This window comes from Chenopodium album, chromosome 6 (assembly GCF_948465745.1).
Source record: "Chenopodium album chromosome 6, dcCheAlbu1.1, whole genome shotgun sequence".
NCBI classification, from domain to species: domain Eukaryota; kingdom Viridiplantae; phylum Streptophyta; class Magnoliopsida; order Caryophyllales; family Amaranthaceae; genus Chenopodium; species Chenopodium album.
In genome coordinates this window covers 67,244,470-67,264,712 of record NC_137839.1, presented here as the reverse complement: position 1 = coordinate 67,264,712, position 20,243 = coordinate 67,244,470, and the positions used below count along the sequence as shown (strand labels likewise).

Here is a 20,243-nt window from a genome sequence, read left to right as displayed (position 1 = left end):
ATTTATCTTGAAATATTTTTAGAATAAAAATATTTTTTTTATAAAAAAAGCTGTGCATCACCACACGTCGACCATTGTGGTTGGCCAGCCAAAGCTAGCCACGGTGGCTAGCTGGTTTAACACAGCCACTGCCGTAGGTAAAGATGGGCATGGGACGTGCCGGCACGGCACGGCGGCCCACCTGTGGGCCGTGGGCCGTGCCGTGAACAAAAATCTGGGAACCGGCACGAGCACGGCACGAGGCACGGTGGCTGGCCCGTGGGTCGGCACGCCGGCACAACACGTGGCATGGTCTGGCACGGCAGTGGTAATTTAATTTTTATTATATGTATTGTTGTTTTTTGCTAAATTAATAAAATTATTAATATAAACTTAAACATAATTAGATAAATAATTTTTATAACCTTAATTAAAATAAAGTTTGTTCAAAACAAAATATATTAACATTAACATAAACATAAATTAATAACATTATTTATATAAAATTAAGTTGTACTAAAAATATTTATATATTGTTTTTTTTACGTTCATTTAAAAAAAAAAAAAAAAAAAAAAAAAAAAAAAAAAAAAGTGGCACGGTTTGGCCCGCGGCCCGGCACGGCACGGCCCGCCAGGCACATGGGCCGTGCCGTGCCGTGGGCTGGGGTGTGCCAAATTTAGGCACGACACGGCACGCCCACCACCGCGGCACGGCCAGCAGCGGCACGGCACGACCCGTTGCCCATGTTTAGTCGCAGGTGCAGTAGCGTGTAGTGGCCCATGTTTAGTCGCAGGTGTAGTAGCCTTGGATAGCCACGGTGGCTGCCTGCCTTGCCGCAAGAAGCAGCAGCAACAGCAACAACGGCAGCCGTGGCAACAGTCGTGCAACGTTTGCCCGTTGTTGCCCACAGCCACCTCCGACCACTTGCCTTCCCTCCTTACCTCTTGGACTGACCTCTAGTCGGCAATCATCGTGGCTGTGCCAACCAGCCGTGGCTGTCGTCCACCTTATTTTTTTTTAATTTAATTATAATAACTTTTATTAAAACTAAATTAAATTAGTCCAAAATTTAAATTTAATCCCCATTCAAATTTAAAATTAGGGTTTTTCATAAAATTAATCCCAATTTAATTATGACTCTTAAAATGAAATTGATGATCATACACAAAAGACTTTTATGCATAAATCATCTAATTAAAATTATGATACATAAATCAAATCGAATGAAATAAAAAAACAAGGACAAAATTAAAATTTATGGATTTTAATTTTCGAAAAACTCGAAAAATTCTAGGGTTAGGGTTCGAAATTTTCGAACATTATAGGGAAAATTTTCGGTCCTCTTCATGACTATTTTGAGCATAATTAAATCACATTTAATCAATTACAAGAGTTAAATCACATTTAATATAATAATTGAACCATAATTAAATTAATTTATCCCTCTTAATCCTCACCCCTTAAAAAGTCTCACCTATGCCCCTTATGAACAATGTTCGAGCATGGGAATCACATGTGTGAGAGCATGTGCACTTCACATGCATGATTTTAATTTTTTTATTTTATTTTAAGAAAGTCACGTGTCTTCTTCTACTTCTGCACTTCTCTTTCTTTATTTGATGATTCATGCAACCTTGCTTTTTACCTTGAAATTTGCCACTTTGTTTGTTTTTCTTTTCTCTGATGGATGATGCTGACAAATAAGGCTTGTGTTATCAACTAATGAATATGAAGTTCTTCTTCTTCCAAACGTCTTCTTGATCTCCTACTTCCTGCTTTCAAACGTTCCAAGGTTTGATTTTTTAAGTTTTTTTTGTTCAATTTTTCGATAAGTAGGGTTTTGATTTTAATCAATTGATTGCTTTGATTTGATCGATGGCTAAGGATTCTGAAGCGTCATCGTCGATGGAGGATAAGTCTGTTCCACAGCTACCAGTTGAAGAGGTGGCAACTATCGCAGCGGCGGGTAATCAATTGGCGTCTGAATTGCGAAACCCATCTGAGATTGGATTCGCTGAATCGAGGAATCAACTTGAGGTTGGATCCATTAAATTGCTGGTAATCAATTTTAGATTTGAATTTTTTTGAGAAATCTCCTGCTGTTCAATTTAATTTGCATGTTTTGATTTTATTCATTGAATTGGGTTTCTTGGGATTAATTTGATGGTTTTTGAATTTGGGGGTTTTCTATAAGGGAATAGAGGATGCGGTGGTAGATGAGAAAGAAACAAGACCGGTGTCAAGCGGCAACGCCTAAGAGCAAGATTAGCCCTCAATCTTAAGACTCCACATGACATCATCATTTTGAGTCTTAAGACAAGATTCTCTGTTTGATCCCATTTTTCTTGAGAAATCTTAACTAACTCTCAAGTTGAGTCTTGAAAATTCAAGACTTAACTTAAGACTTGAGTATGGACCCTATTTTATTTTTTTATTATTACTAAGAGTAAAAATAAAAATAAAATATAATAATATATGGTATGAGAAGTCTTAAGTGAATTTAGGGATAAAGATGTAAATCTGATCAAGTCTTAAGGAGTCTTAACATAATTATAAATTGAAAAATAAAAAAATTAATAACTGATGTGGCAATGGATTAAAATCTGAAGATAAGACTACGCTAATCTTGCTCTAAATTAAAAATTTTGAACCGAGCCTGCCGCTTGGGGTAAAATCATGTTGCAATATTACGATATTTTTGGGGTTACAATAAATCCTCTATCTCCTCCATTGATTCGAGGTAAATTTTTTCTCAATTTTTTCAATTACCGAATATCAATCTTACAACATTTGGTGTTTTTCTATCTCTAATATTACTCTTTCTCTATGTTTCTTTACTCTTAATTCTGCAATTTCGAATGTTTTTATATTGTTTGTGTGTAATTTTATTGATTTTGAGTGATTTTTGTATTTTGTGTGTTGTTTTGATGGATTTGATTTTTGTTTATTCTAAAAATCCTTTTTTTATTTTTATTTATTTATTTATTTTGCTTTTAGCTGGAATTTTACTCCATTTTTGCAGAATATGTGACTTTATAGATATGAAATGTGCTTGATTTAAAGTTGTTTATGTATACTATTGCAGATAGTTGTGATGTTTTGTATTTTTAATAATTTAATAGAATCATTACTACCCTAACTGCACTTAGGTGATCAATTGGCATTTTTTAGAGCGTTTAGCTAAATTAGTTTGGAATTGAGTATGTCATTGATTTTGGAAACTAAATTGATTTTGTTGTTACAGTAACTAGCTTCGACGACAGTATACGACAATGTTACGGTCACAGGACACATTATTTCAACTACAATTGGGGTTAAAAATAAAGAACCTAAACAGGTTTGTTGTATGCTCTGTTTTGGCAATTGGATCTCATTTTGCTTGTTACAGTTTATAATTATATAGGCCTTTTTAGAGTGATGGTTTTTTATTCAAGTGATCGAACGAGTCTAAATGTTTATGTGTTCTATGTTTTATACTTTTATCTGCTTTGGTTGACATCATTGGTTTTGTAGTTTTTACTCTTTTATGGCTCTGCTGGTATGATTTTTATATTTTGCTTAAATTAGTTTGGTTTGTGGAATTATATTGTGAGTTGGCTTTGAATTGTTGATGGTGAATTAATATTTTGTGGTTTTGATAGAGTTATGGAAACTGAGTTTGTTCTGGTCGGTGCTAATGAAAATCAGACAAGAGAGATTCATACCTTTTCCTATAATATGCAGTAGGCTAAGTAGGAAATTTGTCTAATGTGGAAAATGAATTTTTGAAGGTGCAAGCTCAATTTGACAATGCAGACTTGCCCCCTGGTGTTGAGGCTCATTCCCCTGGTTGCAGGATCCTTCTCTAGGTGAGAAGCCTCCTAAAACATCAACTTTCTAGAATTGACTGAAAATTTCTTAGACATATTGCTCTAACCTTTGCTATTTCCCTTACACTACTTATTTGTTGCATGGTGTGCTTGTATAATTAGTTATTGGATTCATAGAGTTGTATTTGTTTTACTTAATCATGCATGTTTTCTTGATTGTTTGTTTGAGAACCTAATGCCTTACTTTGAACGGTGTTTGGAAACTGTTATGCCTTAGATAAACAAACTTCTATATTGTGAGATGATTTTCGTGAGATAGGTTGAAGAGAGGTTTTTACTAAAAGAAATCTATAAAAGAAAGTTAATTATCAAAACAACAAACATATTATTAGGAATGACTTGTACAAGATCCTTATTCTGCTTGTGTATACTTTGCCTTTTGGGGTCTCTTCAACTGAGGCACGTATTTATGCTTTGTTGGTCATATTCATAGGCATTTGAAGAAGTCATGATACTATGGGTGAAGAATCTTACAAGGACAATACTCTTATCATGAAACTTTTGAGGAACAACCTCACCCTCTAGACATTAGACCAGGTTAGTATAGCTATGCTAAAGTATACATTCACATGAATTATTATTGGTTACGAGTATACGGAGTATATTAGGGATTATATATCTTTGGAAATCGTGTATATTGCCAAATAATCTGAGACTAACATAATTGGGCACAAGCTTGTTGGTTGTATACATAGTACATTAGTTGTTGGTTGTATGACTTTTATATAAAACTAGAGAACGACTTCTCCTTTTCTTTTTTGAAATGGCTTTGGTAGATAGTTTATCATGTGTACAGTGTACCCTTACTTCCTCTCAATAGTATGATCTACTTACAATTTTTTTCCCCATGACTACAAGTTATTGAGAAACCAAACAAGGTAGTGAAACAGGTTAAATGTAGGATACGATCTTGTCTTAAACCAATTAGCCTAAGCTTTATTAATCCTACTAAGGCACAATTGTTGGAAGAAAGCGAGAAGAGTTTATACTATCCAAGTCTTCTGCAAAAGAGTTAAACAAGGGCACAAAGTGTACACAATCTCTAACCTCACCATAAATTCTTTATATCATGTCAATGATTAACATTCGAATATTCAATGAGCACCTTATCTTCTCACTTGCTACTATATATAGTGTAATAGTTTTCAATGTTTTAAATTTTTTCTTGATATTCTGAAAACTTTCACTGTTTTAAAGGAACAAAGGAGATGCATAATAATCAGTCACCTTGAATTTGCTTAGGTGCAGTGTTAAGCGATGGAAGGGGCGGAATAGTGGCTGCTAAGGTGCAACGGGTCAAGGGGTAGTATCTCTCTTCCATGGTTCTGGAAGAATTGGCTGTGAGGATGGGAGTGGAATCAGCTTGAGCTTATGGAGATGGACGTTTGGAGCTGGAGTCGGGCGCTCTTATTTTAACTAAGTTGATCAACTTATCAAAGGCAGGCAAAGCACCACTGGACCTTATTATAATATTATTGATGCTGTGATAAGTCTATGAGTAGAGAGTTTGATATTTTATCTTGTTTTCATGTAAAATGGTCGAGTATGTGTTGCTCAATTGATGGCTAGGCAATACCCATCTAATGACTTTGAGCATATGTACATAGAGAATTTCCCGTAGGGTGTTGTCTCCCTTGCTGAACTTGATGTTGGCCGATGTTTTTACCATCTAATATATGCTCTTTGAGCCTTTAAAAAAACGTAGGGGGGTTTTACACATTATTTGTTGTGTTTGTGGTCTGTAGGAGTAGTACATTTGTGGTTGTCGTTTTTACTAAATTGATTGGAAGATTAATTGTTGGTATAAGATGTATTCATTTATTTCCATTAATTGTTTAGAGATATTGTACACTTGAGTACATGACAGTATTTCCTTGTTCACTAGAATTTATAAAAATACAGACCATATACCAATATTACTTAACTACAAAAACATAATAAAGGAATAGATGTTTACTTGTAAATTGTAATTCTTAGGACGACACTATAAGAAAAAACAATGTAGAGGTAGTACAAGAAAAACAAAATATACTGAATGATTAATTAAACGGTTTTTTACCACATGTCCACATACCCCTGAGTTTTTTGTTTATTTACCATATACCCATGAAAATTTCAAATTCACCATATACCCCTAAGTTGTTACAGAAATTCACTACATACCCCTAATAAGAATAAGATGAGTGGAATTTGATTAATTATAACTCGAAATCACCTTAGATCTCTCCCCCTCATCACAAAACCACTCATCTCCTTTTTCCAGCCCTCTAAACCACTCCAAATCTCCAAAGTCATATCCGTATGATTGATTTTGAGGATGAGAAAAGGAAATTTAGGGTGGTTTTAGGGGTGGCTAAAGGAATGTAGGTGGTTACGAGGGTTGGGGAATGTATTTAGAGTGGTTTCGGTTCATAATTAACTCTAATGATTGACAAAATTAACAATTGTTAGTCATCAAGGGTATATGGTGTATTTTTGTGAAAACTCGGGAGTATATGATGAATTTTAAAATGTTCAGGGGTATATGGTGAATAAACAAAAAACTCAGGGGCATATGGTGAGAAACCCATTAATTAAATAAGTCATCTTTATTTAATACTATGATAATATTTCATTTTTATCATGGAGATTTTATTATTTAAGTAAATGGTAGATTATTATATGAATATACAAAATAGGAGGTTATATATTTGATATTTTAGCTTATTAGTTTTTAAATCTTTTTAAGAAAGGAATGTTACGTGTGAATGTATGATGTTGTTGTGTGAGCATTGGGTTTAATTGAACTAGATTAAAAGGAAATTGTTGGGCACCAATTTATGAGTGTAATGCAAAGGATTTGAGAAAAATTATATGAAATTGGATTGGTTATATTCGATTAATAAAGAATTGTTTGTGAAAAATCAAAGGTACTTCGTAACAAGCAAAAATACGAGAAGCAAAAATACGAGAATATGTCCATAGTTTGCTTATTAATCCAAAAATACAACTAAAATAACAACTACAAGACTATAAAATAGCAAGACCCATGCAACAATGACCAAAAGAACTTGTAAAAAAAGGGAAAAAAAAAACCTCTTGATTTCGGCAGAAAATTACAATTCTCCGGTGAGAAAGATAAGTCTTGTTGGCCATTGTCCAATCGTATTTAATTTTGTGAAGGTGACAATTCACAATTCTTCAATTTTAAGGTTTGTTTCTCATATACAAATGCTGATTTTTTCTTTTGATTCATGAGTTTTTATAGAGTTTTTAACCCTCAATCATTCAAAAAAAAAAAAAAAAACTAAGTTAATAGCCTAATAAATTAATTATATACTTAACTTTTTCAAAAAAAAGCATGTACAATCACTAATTTTTTTAATGCAATTCAATTTATCAACATGTACGTTCACCTATTGATCTATATTTGTTCATAATTACCTAAAAAAATTCCTACAAATCAGCCAAAAGAAATCACACTTCCGATCTCACACACTAGCAACTCCATATTGCTTCGTGCGCAACGCGCGCGTAGCACCGCCCTAGTTGATTATAAAATTATGAACACGGACTTCAAATAATCGTATTATTATAATCAAGCGTGTTTATGCAAGAGACTAATTGATACCACAATAGGATTTATTTTACATGTACTATCTGCGGAAAAATATGAATCATATTCATAAGCACCAAAACCAAAATCACTTGCATAACACACAAGACACATAATCATACATTTGAAGCGTGAATTCCACAAAGCTATTCGATCGGCAAATCAGGGAGAGAATAGAGCCCCAAGCGTTGCTCCTCCACTTAGTCCACGAATGAGCCGTCCACCAATATAAGATTGGTTGAATGAAGGGGAAAACCACGATCACCACCTTTAATGGACAACCGACCACCGCACAAACCACCACCGCCACAAACCACCACATCTGGCGCCAAGGAGGAGAGAGAGAGAGAGAGAGAGAGAGAGAGAGAGGAGTTTGAGATAGATTGGTTTCATGTTTGCTAATTAGGGTTTTAACTTAACAGAAAAAATGTTCTATATAATATCCTAGGGACCTAGTCTACTTATAATTATATTATAATTAGACTGGGTTAGGAAGCCTGAAACGTCTCCAAACCCTCTACATGGCCGACCACCTAGGGGCTGAGGACCATCATGTGCCTTGTCCTCTAATGTTCGATCTAGGCCCTTTGTGTAACCCTATAGGATCTGTCCAATTGGGCTTTGTCCTATTTAACTAGCCCAAAGATCGTTAGTACCTTTAGCTATGATATAACAACGACTAAAATGAACGAGCTTAATCATATCCATAATTTGATTCATTTATAAATCTAGTATTTTCACTTGACGAAGACATAAATCCTTCACATAATACTCTAATGACTCATTTAGTCCACTGGATTAATTCGTCGTTTTGGTTCGGTTACTCGATTGGGTGTGACCCAAAGGGTGTAGTCAAGATTAAGTTGTAATATTAATTATGCATTAATATTATTGATCAGAAGCAGCCTCCAGCTAGGCATTTTTATCACTTGATCTCACTGAATAATTAGCTTTTATAATAATTCCGAACCATATATCGAAATAATACACTTGTTCGAAGGACGTCATTCCTTTCATATTGACCTTTTTTTTCCAAGTTCTCATACTACTATATATTTACAAATTTAATAATTATGAATAAGTTCCAAAGTTTAAAACTCTAACAAATATCCTTATAGAAATTGAATTAGTAATAAAGCAAACTAATAGTACTTGTAATAGCCTCATGAGATTAAACAATTGAAGAGTAGTACCTCAAAAAGAAAACAATCTTTTTGTATATCACCATATGTGACAATCATATATCAATCTATCAGTCTATCACATGTTTATCACTAATCGTCTCACTTATGTACGTTGTATGATAAGTCATCGATAATTATTCGATTTAAATTTGGCTCCAAGATTAATATTACACAAGAATTGATTGAATATGAATACTAATTCTTCGCATTTTGTAATAATTAACCACGCAATATGAGAAATGACACATAAATGACTTGATATCAACCCAATAATAAGGTAAAAATTCAATAATTACTCTAGTTTTAAAATGATCTTATTTGGATATTGAACCTGGTCAACTTGACCAAAATCTAGACAAACCCGTGTAGGGAATATTTCAAGCATCCCACACTTGAGCCCCACTGTGATCATACACTTAATCATGGTGGCGTCCAAAGGGAAGGAAATTAGAGTAAAAGAGTCGCCAACAAGTTTTAGGAACTTGTAAACCGTTCACAAGGTGAAGGTTACACCCCTTAATGATCCATGAGATCGTTAAATCCAATAGGTCTAGAACCATGACTGGAAGTTCAGGGATGAAGGTACAAATCCAACCTAAAAGAGATTGAACTTTCCCTAAAAATAGGCCTCTACTTTATCATTCTCGTATTCATGTACGCTTTCTGACTAACATGCAATCAATAGGTTAACCCTAAACCTGTTTAATCTATGTTGGTTGAATATTAATGCACTAGCAAATCTATTATTAGCGATCACTTGAATTATAATCATATTAGCCTAAACGAGATTATCAATTATCTTATTAAGCGTGATTACAAGTCCAAATTCCCTTTAAACATGCATAAAAGACATGATCAAGCAATAACAATAATAATATAATATCAAGAAACAATAAATAATCATCATCATAATAATAATCTCAATAAAGCATAATAATAATAGCAAGATCCTAGACATGTTACTAACAAGATTAATAACAAATCCTATCATGTCACTAAACATTAAAGATCAAATATTTAACCCTAACATGATATAAGGAAGAATATGAAGCATCATAGAAACATGCATGATATTAGAAATATTAGTTAACCCTAAACATGATACTAGGAAGCAATAAAACATTCTAACATGATACTAGGAAGCAATAAAACATCCTAACATGATACTAGGAATCAACAAAATAATCTAAGTAGGATTTCTATATCAAAAGAACAATAAAGTAACTAAATTACTTACTTCGATGCCTCGTACCTCTTTCTAATAACAAAATACACACGTTAGTAACTTCAAGAAAAATATTAAATAATTAAATTAAATAATTGAAATAGAGATTTGGGATGAAACCCTCAGAAATTATCAACCTTTCACGTATAGGGCGAAGGCAACTTCGAACTTGATTAGGTGTGTCTAGAAACAATGGATGTGTAATTTTGTGAGAGGGAAGGTTTAGAAAAAGAATAGAGAGAGAGAAAGCTTCTAGTTTTTAGAGAGATATGATTGGGAAATAGTGATTGTCAATTACAAAAAACAGGGAGATACGACCCCTATTTATAGAAAAAAATAGTCCGGAATCAAATCAAGTCATATTCGGAATAAAATACCTTATGTCGCCAACGACAGGAGTTAGCGCCAGACGACAGGCTTAGCGCCACCAGGCGACATCCTTGTCGTCTTATGCTAAGTCAGAATTAAAACGCGCTTTGTACGCAGAATCATCTTCTTAATATGATTAAACAGCTAATTCCACGTTGATCAGATTAAAATCATGTTTGTGACAAATCACATATTTTATCCAAAATATAACTCTTTAAAATATAACTATTAATCCTAAACTCATTAGAATATAAAAGAACCTTCTAGATAATTCTAGAAAATTAAAATCAATCCTAATAACTTTAGGAATAATAATTAATAGGCCCTCCTCATCTAGATCATTGGGCCACATATAAAATTCATCTTGGGCCAAATCTAATTTAATCCATAACTTCCTCATTATTCATCGAAATTGGACTTATATTTCGTTGGAAAGCTCTTTTCGAGCCCAATCCAATTCAACTACACTATTATTGGACCCTTATCATGGATCAAACTAGATTGGACTGGCTATTTTCATAAATAGAGTGTAAGAAGAAATATTTTCAAAAACAGAAAGAGAGATAGTTTAATAAAAACATCCACATAACTAGACTTTTCTCACTTTCACTTCGTTTGATAATCTAATGACGTGAAAGATATTCATCACTGGATTTGGTTTTGGGGAGACACAGTTGGGTGTCTACAACACAGAAAGGATTTGAATCGAAATTGACCAAATACTAAATCAACTTTATTTTAATCAAACTAAACTTGACTGAACCGAAATCATCTGAACCGAAATCAACCCGACCTAAATTCATCTGACCCAAAATTAACCCGATCAAACCCGTTTTAAACTTGATTCGAATTAATCTGAACTGAATATACCGATCTAGAGTTGACCCGATCACCTATATCCGACCCACACTTGATAGACATGGCTCGAATTTGACTCGACCCGACCCGATCCGAGTTAAAAGAATAATTTTGACCCGGACATATTCGACCCAAACAGACCCGAGCCAAATTCCATCCAAATATCCGAATTGACACTTTTAATATATACGGTGTACATTTATGCTAATATATTCGATTAACTATTACAAAAACAGAGTATGCTGACATCACACTACCCACGTGTCGGTTTTTTAATAAAGTTTTCCCGCCTAAATGCAATGATGATGTCGTTTTTTTTTGTTTTAGGTGGAGCTATCATATTTAACATTTTGAAATTTATAAATGTTAGAAGATTCTACATTACAACTAAAACCTACCAATTTATCGTAGGATATTGAAACAATTTTAAATATTTTTTTTTTTTTTTTTTTTTGGTGGAGCTATCATATTTAATGTTTTTTAAATTTAAATATATGAAACTTCTACGTTACAATTAAAACCTACTCCCTCCGTCCCTAAATTACATTCCTCCTTTCTATTTTTGGTATTCCAAAATTACATTCCTCCTTTCTATTTTTGGTAAGTTTTTTTTAGTAAATCAACTCTCTTTTTCTGTTTTATATTTAATGCTTTCTCACTCATCCTTACCTAATCTCACTCATAATCCTTGTGCCAAATTACAATGAATATGATTGGTTAAAAATTTTCAATTAGGAGCATGTGATTGGTCCTTTTTTTTTTTGCAAAGGAATGATGACATGTCATGAGTAATAACTAATTATTGTTATTTGTCTTATTCTTTCCTCCTTAATTCTCGTGTAAATTTCCAAAGAGGAATGTAATTTAGGGACGGAGGGAGTATTAATTTGTCGTAGGAAATTGAAACAATTTTAAATAGCACACTGAGGGTCTGTTCATATTTACTGAACTGAACTGAACTGAATTGAATTGAGCTGAAATGGATATTTTATAAGAGAGGGAAATTAGGAGCTGAATTGAACTGAACTGATTGGAGCTGAACTAAACTGAATTTAACTTAAGCAAATGTGAACAGACCCTAATAAATGACTTCCTATATTGAGCTTCGTATTAGATGACACTAAGCACTGCGATTATGATACTATATTATAAATTCATAATTTTGATGAAAATTCCAAATATTTTTTGTACATAATTCTTATTTATATTCAATTCTTTATGTATAATTGAATATTAAATAGGTTTATATAAATCGTACATCCGAGGGTTCTAACTAGTTGTGAAAAACCAAAAACAAAAAAAAATAAAAAATAAAATAATATATATATATATATATATATATATATATATATATATATATATATATATATATATATATATATATATATATGCTACATCCGTTTCTTATTATGTGTAACAAAGGGGTATTATTTGTGATATATATATATATATATATATATATATATATATATATATATATATATATATATATATATATATATATATATATATATATATATATATATAGTGATTAGTGATACTGAATAGGCGAATAGGCTTATTTGTAATTTGATTCGTCAAGCAAAGGGCATCCAGCTCCTCCTCCTCCCTATTTCATCCGAAATTTTGAAGAGGAAACCCAGAAATCAACTCACTCACTCAATCTCCAGGTACATAATCATCCTCTTCTATTCTTTCATTCTTCCATTATTTGCTTGATTGCCCATTTTTTGGTTGACTGCTCAAGAACAAGACCTAGAATTTCAATTACGATACATGTCTCAATGATATTATTGCCTGATTTGATCTCTTGTTCTAGTTTTTATTTAATTTTTTTATTTATTTTAAATTTAGCTAAGAAATATATACAAATTTCATGTTATAATTCGCCTTTTTCAGCCTAGGAATTAGGGGTTTTGATTATAATTCACCGATTGATTGAATGCAGCTTCCGAAATTTTTATTTGTTTAACAGTTGAATGTGTGATTATTTCATGTTTGGTATTTTTTTTTTTTGTTTTAATTTGTTGAGTGTTTTACTTGTTGTATTAAGTAGGATTTTGTTTAATTTGTTGCCTCATTTTGTCATTTCAATTATATTCATGCCTTTTATTTTGATGTTCTTTGCAATTTGGTTTAGTAACCCGATTGATTTTTTCTCAATAATATCGTTTCAAAGTTGTTTGCAATGTGAATTCAAGCCCGATCGATTCGTTTTCCAATATTATGTCTTAACAATTTTTCAGTTTTTTCATATAATTTGCTATCTCTGTCTTATCCTTGACCGCCTTCCTTCCTTCTGATTTAATATGCAGCTAACTTCGTAGTCTTCAAGCTAGCCGAGGGTTGGAATTTTCTGACTTGTCTATTCAATTCCTAGAAATATGCAGGTTATTTTCCTTATAACTATAACTATAATCTTTCTTTTCAGATGATGCCTTCCTCTTAGATTGATCCTTTATGTCTGTTTAAGATGATTAAGTTGTTAATTTCTCATGATTTGAATACTGATTGATACTTAATACCAAATCGACACCATACCACAAAGTGTATCAATGCCCATTTCTACTATTTGTGCGATCATGTGAGAACTCTCAGGAGATAGGTAGGTGGTTTTATGTAGTTAACATATCTTAATATGCGGTTAATTGTCCTAGAAACGCAAGCTATTCAATTTATTTCATCTTAGCTCTCAAGCTATGAGTCAATAGCTATTCGGAATTTGTAGTGCCATTTGATTCTATTATAGTGCTCCATTGAAGGCCTGGGAACCCTGTACAATAGTTTGCCAAAAAATTGCAAATGGTTTGACAAACAATTTGAACAATATATGTGAAACATTAGATCAGACATAAATGGAGTAGAACTGGATAAGTGGAAATCAGAGCGCCATTAGTTGGATGTAGGGAAATGTAGTAGAGTTTCAAAAGCTTAAGAAATACTGTTTAGCTGTTGAGTGTACAAAGGTGTTCAAAGTGCGAATGTTTGTAGGATGGTTTGGCACTCTATATCAGGTTTCATCTTATTGTGATTATGCTTCATATGAAAACATAATCCTGAACTTTCTAGTTTTTATATGGTGCTTTTAGCTGTACCTTAGTGGCGGAAAAGATATGGTTAACTTATTTTCTCTCCAAGGCCTACACTGAATTTATAATAGATGTGAAACACTTGAAAATATGTGTCAGTGAACTCTTAAGATTTTTTGCATGTATAGAGTCTTAAAATCCCTACAGTAATGGCCTTTGAGCAATCTGGCATAAATTAACATCGACATCTTAGAAACCTTATCCATGATCCATATTAGGCATTTGTTATGTATAAGATAAAACTGTGATGAATCCTTAAAAGATAATTAAGATAGATGTCTAAGTGATAAATTATTCAAGGCATATTGAGAAAATGTTTGTACTCAACTTAGCAAATATTGATCTACCAATAGTCATGCTAGCTTTAGCTCAAATAAGCAAGGAAGATGGAATGGTCGGAGACAACAAACAGGATACAGTGTTTTATCATCATGTGTTACGTGTGTTTTTCGGTTCAATAAGACAAAGGGAGGATTGCATTGGCTCCTATATTGCTAAAGCTATTGGAAGTTATGCTTCTTGAGAGGGAATTGCTCTTCTAGTGAATTGGATAGTTTATATGTTAAACCAATACTTAGGATCTTAGGGACCTTCCTTTTAATTTTTTTATTTACCATAGATGTAAATAATGTTTTCTTGGTGCATTTTGGAAGTTATTTAATAAGTAGTATGAAAATCATATTTGCTTACCAATGTTATGGTTGGTTTTGATGACCATTAAGAGGTAAACAATACTTATATGAAAAAGATGGAGTGTATTGGTATTTTTTGAGGGAAAGCTAAGACAATATTAAAAGCTAAAATTGGAATGTGCAAAAGAAGGATAAATTTGTTCTAGATTGTTTTATAAAGAGGTGAATGGTATTAGAAGGTGTTTTACTCATTTGGATGAATGGTTAGAGTTTTCACGTTGTGAGAAAAAAGAAGTCAGTGTTCTCTATTGAGTGGTTAAAGGGCTCTAATGGTTTAACTATGGCCTTTTTCCAGTAGAATCCAGATTTTATCAAGCTAGGGTATTTTTGACAGTTATATGATAGTAGAATATTGGGAAAAAGCATGTATTCAATTTTCATTTCCTATTACCTATGAAGGGTAGGTTAGTCATGTTTAGAGACTACCTCTCAATCTACTTTACTAGTGCATGCAAAATTGTCTCAAAAGCAATAAGTGCTCATAAAGGGGTGGAATCTCCCTTGCCTTTAAATGGGTGGAATCTCTCTACAGGTATTAGGGATTGTATATGTTGAGGTTGTTTTTGTAAATGTCATTAATGACTTTTTTCCAACAATAAGTGCTCATAAAGGTCATTAATATCTTTAATCCCCTGTTAATACTTGCAACAATTTTTCACTCACATTTTCTGTAACAGCTTGACTTATGGCATTCTCGTGGATGTGTTCACATTGGTTAGTTTGAGGAGGCTTGACATAAATTAGCATATCTGTTTTTATGGCAAGCATAGGCTTTCAAGGAGTAACAGAGATCCCCTTGATTCCCAAATTTGCAGAAAAGTAGTAGTTAAGACTTAAGAGATTGATATTGGGATATTTTGCAGTTTGGTGCCTCCAACATGCACATTCCTAAGTATATTACTGAACCTAATGTATAAATAGGCCCTAGGGTGCAAATCATGGAGGTTAATTTGCTTGTTAGGTGTGTCAAGGTTGTTTTAGTGACTACCGATATTTGTTTTGTTCCACCATGTGGTAGCTCTCTTGGCTTGTATGTATAAAAGTTATATTTTGGTCTTTGTTTCTATTGCAGGCATCCAGGGCCAGGTTGTTCAAGGAATACAAAGAGGTGCAGCGAGAAAAAACTGCCGATCCCGATATTACACTTGTTTGTGATGACACCAACATATTTAAATGGACTGCTTTGATCAAGGTAAATGACATGCCATCAGCTCTGCTCTATTATTTTCTTGATGTTACTAAGCCATTGCTTTTGTTCAGGGCCCATCAGAAACTCCTTATGAGGATGGTGTTTTCCAGCTTGCATTTGCAGTGCCTGAACAGTATCCTCTGCAACCTCCTCAAGTGCGATTTTTGACAAAAATCTTTCATCCTAATGTCCATTTCAAGGTAAGGGTGTTTGGTAAAGTGGGGAGGATTGACAACAAAGGAAACCTAATTTTTCAGATTTTGTTACATATTTAACTTATGCCAGTGATATGGCCCTACCATAGGCTTCTCTCTACTTAATGTTCCATTGATTAGTAATTTAGTGGTAAACTCACAACCATAGCACACAAAACACATAAGATCAAGATGGAGCAAGCAAGAGTTTGTATAAGTGGTTTTGTAGTTGTGTGACAGAAATGATTATTTCCAACATGCAGACTGGAGAGATTTGCTTGGACATCTTAAAAAATGCTTGGAGCCCTGCTTGGACATTGCAATCTGTGTGCAGAGCAATAATTGCTTTGATGGCTCACCCGGAAGCTGATAGCCCCTTAAACTGTGATTCAGGTTGATCCATTAGACCCTGATACTTTTATTCCGTGTTATGCTGCTTTGTTTTTTTTTGCTCTCTAGTTCTCCTTTATCTATGATGCAGCCATTATAGCTAGGGATAATATTTTCTTGTTGGATGTCACTCATGTCTGGATGTTTTGCTTTCCTTGGTGTTTACTACTTTCTATATTATAAAGTAAAACCAACTATATCTGAAGCAACCCTTCGCCTTTAAATCTTCCAAGTTTATGGTTATCCAAACCTAAAGATGCTACTTTTCAATTTTTCATGAGTTTTCTGTTGATACTTTCTAATAGCTCAATTTGACTATGATAGGCAATCTTCTACGATCTGGAGACTTAAGAGGATTCCAGTCCATGGCAAAGATGTATACAAGACTGGCAGCCATGCCAAAGAAAGGATAAGCTTAAGGCCTTAAGCACCCTCTTTGCTTGCATACTGTTATTGTTAATCTGCGCAATGAAGAGAGACGTTTATCCCCCACGTCGTATCTATTTCTTCATTGATTTTAAAGTTTCAACGAAAATTGTCTCTAATTTGAGTATATTATTATATGATTGTCCCAAGAGGCTTTTTCCCTGTTGGCTCTGCTCTGTAATTCCAAGTTTAAAAAGAATGAAAAAAGAACTTTGCCAAGCCCAATTTTAAAATGTAATACTGTACTTCGTAAAAAAGAATTCTGATTTTTATCTTTTTGCCAAACCCAATGCAAAAATGGTAATAGTTTGTAGTAAGTTGTTTGGTTTTATGTAAAACTAGTTAAAGTCCCGTGCAATGCACGGATTTTAATAAATTACATATTAAATTACAACATTAATATAACAATTATATACTAAAATAATAGAAATACAGTAAAATATATACATATAAAAAATTCCGTTTGAGTGCGTATGGAAAAATATTATCACCAAAATGGAAAGTAAATATTATTATAAGCTACTCGCTCCGTTCCTAAATTACATTCCTCCTTTCTATTTTTGGTATTTCAAAATTACATTCCTTCTTTCTATTTTTGGTAAGTTTTTTTTAGTAAATCAACTCTTTTTTTTTCTGTTTTATATTTAATGCTTTCTCACTCATCTTTACCTAATCTCATTCATAATCCTTGTGCCAAATTGCAATGAATATGATTGGTTAAAAATTTTCAATTAGGAGCATGTGATTGATCTTTTTTTTTTTTTTTTTTGCAAAGGATTGATGACATGTCATGAGAAATAACTAATTTATCTTTGTACTTCCCATTGCATTATCTAATTATTGTTATTTGTCTTATTCTTTCCTCCTTAATTCCCGTGTAAATTTCCAAAGAGGAATGTAATTTAGGGACGGAGGGAATATAAATATTTTTCATGAAAAAAGGAAAGATAAAAGTGGAGGGAAAATTTTTAACCAGTGAATGACATGTGTCATCACTGGTTTCGCTTTTAGTATTAAGTTATTGATTGATAGATGGAAAAATATTATCGCCAAAATGGAAAGTAAATATTATTATAAGGTATAAATATTTTTCATGAAAAAAGGAAAGATAAAAGTGGAGGGAAAATTTTTAACCTGAATGACATGTGTCATCACTGGTTTCGCTTTTAATATTAAGTTATTGATTATTGATATTTTCATGGATACTTATTTTTTCCAATTATTCTCATTTTTCTTTGTTTGGTTTGTGAAGAGGTGGAAAACATTTTCCGTTACAAAACAAGAAAAGCTACATTTTTCCTTTACAAAACAAAGGAAGCTACGTTTTCCATTCTTTTCTTTACCTTTTTTTAATATATATATATATATATATATATATATATATATATATATATATATATATATATATATATAAAGTATGCCTCTTTTTTACTTTTCTCTTATCCATCCTTATACTACATATTTCCATTCCTATTTTTCATTTTTCTATGACTTTTCTTGTAAAGAACCAATTCAAGGAAAACTAATTTGCAATTATTAGAAAATGTTATACATCAAACTAAACAAGGCCTTAAATCATTGGCAGATCTATGTGGCCACCAAGGGGAGCACTTGCATCCCCTTTATTTTTGCATTAGAATTATGATATTTAGGATGTGTTAAAAAAAATCTATTTCATATTTTAGTTTTTGCTCTCTCATTCTAAAAAATTGATTTCCTAAAACATAAATCATACATTATTTCTCCATATAAAATCGCAAATAATATATTATTTTCGGATTTAAAATATTGCAACGTGTGCGCTTACCATTCTGATTTTATATGATTTATACATAAGGAAAAATAATCACTTGGGGTTATTGTTATTGTTACTGTTATATACTCGTAATTAAAGTTCTTTTAAAAGGTTAAAATTGTGTATTGAAAAAATGAAAAGAGTGATTACTATCCCCATGTTGCAATGTTAAAGGAACAAAAGATGTATGTAAACTTACAGGCTAAAGATGAATTAGAAAGTAAAAACATTATGCAATATTAAAACATTAATAATATCAACGTCTCCAATTTTTTAGGTCATATAAGTTTAAAAAATTTTGGACCCCATTTTGAAATTTCTGGATCCGCCATTGCCTTAAATGGAAGTTGAGCTAAAAAAAGTTTACTATGGTAGTCCACATCATTTTTCATGTTAATAAAGAGAAAATCTAAGTTGATCTCCGTGATAAACTTGGATTGTTTTTCTTATGACAAAATTGTAATAAAATTGCATTGATGTGCATGCCCAGACAATAAAAAATTGCTTTTGAATAAAAGTTATGACATATTGCTAGTTAGCAAGGAAAAGTAAGAAGCCATAGATAACAAATGTCTATAACCTCAAAAAAGCAACCACAAATAGTGTAAGCTTCTTGATCATTATTGGAGTTTGAAAACGTACTCATCTTCAAGACTTTAATGGTGGAATTTCAATGGAGGGAAACATAAATTGCACTTTGGGGTTAACTATGCCTTGATTTTCTCTATTTTCGTAGGGTTTTGTTTAATTTGGTGGCGAAGCTGCCATTAATATCGGTGTTGGTGTCAGCGTAAGAAGAAGAAAGATGAAGGTAGGTTGGTCGGAGGAAGAAGAAAGATGAAGGTGGGTGGGTTGTGGGAAGAATATTAAGATGGTGGTCAATTTTAGTTGTGGATCGAAGGGGAAGGAGATGATGGTTGAAACAAGACTACCAGTGGTGTTTATAGTAAGAAGCAAGAGATGATAGTTTGTTCCAATATGGTGATAAGTAGGAGGAAGGAGGAGGAATAAGGAAGCTTGACGGCGTTTGCAATTGGGTTGAAAGGAGTTAACTCCACGTGACAAGCAAATGACCTTGGCACCCTTGACTAAAGAGGCGAATGGACCATTACGCCCCGTGATAAACGGTCCGGGTTTATCACCGAGATCAGCCTGGGCCAGCTTGTTAATAAATTACTTTGTATTTATTAATAACCAAAAACAATGACAGCATTCACTATAATCTTAGCTTGTAGATCTGAATGTATCAATTGGTAACATAGTGCTCCAATCAGTTGGCCCAAACTCCCAATTCATTCACAATTCTTTCAGCACTTCCATGAAGTGAAATCTGAAACTACACCATTTAAAACATCCAATACTAAGAAGTGGAACAGAAGTGTGAACCA

At 32.9% G+C, this 20,243-nt stretch overlaps 1 protein-coding gene and 1 long non-coding RNA gene across 2 annotated transcripts; both read left to right on the top strand.

Annotated features, from left to right (window-relative positions):
* Positions 1-2,620: 2,620 nt before the first annotated feature.
* LOC145635049 (uncharacterized) lies at positions 2,621-5,571 on the top strand. Its single transcript, XR_014113760.1, has 5 exons — positions 2,621-2,720; positions 3,225-3,317; positions 3,751-3,828; positions 4,283-4,386; positions 5,092-5,571. It is a non-coding gene; the product is annotated as an uncharacterized LOC145635049 (long non-coding RNA).
* Positions 5,572-12,614: 7,043 nt separating this feature from the next.
* Positions 12,615-17,211, top strand: LOC145635048 (protein PEROXIN-4-like). The gene is made up of 6 exons (XM_081686345.1): positions 12,615-12,750; positions 13,396-13,470; positions 15,934-16,053; positions 16,122-16,250; positions 16,508-16,637; positions 16,959-17,211. The coding sequence occupies exons 2-6, from the start codon at positions 13,465-13,467 to the stop codon at positions 17,045-17,047; spliced, it is 474 nt and encodes a 157-aa protein (XP_081542471.1). The 5' UTR covers positions 12,615-12,750; positions 13,396-13,464; the 3' UTR covers positions 17,048-17,211.
* Positions 17,212-20,243: the final 3,032 nt, after the last annotated feature.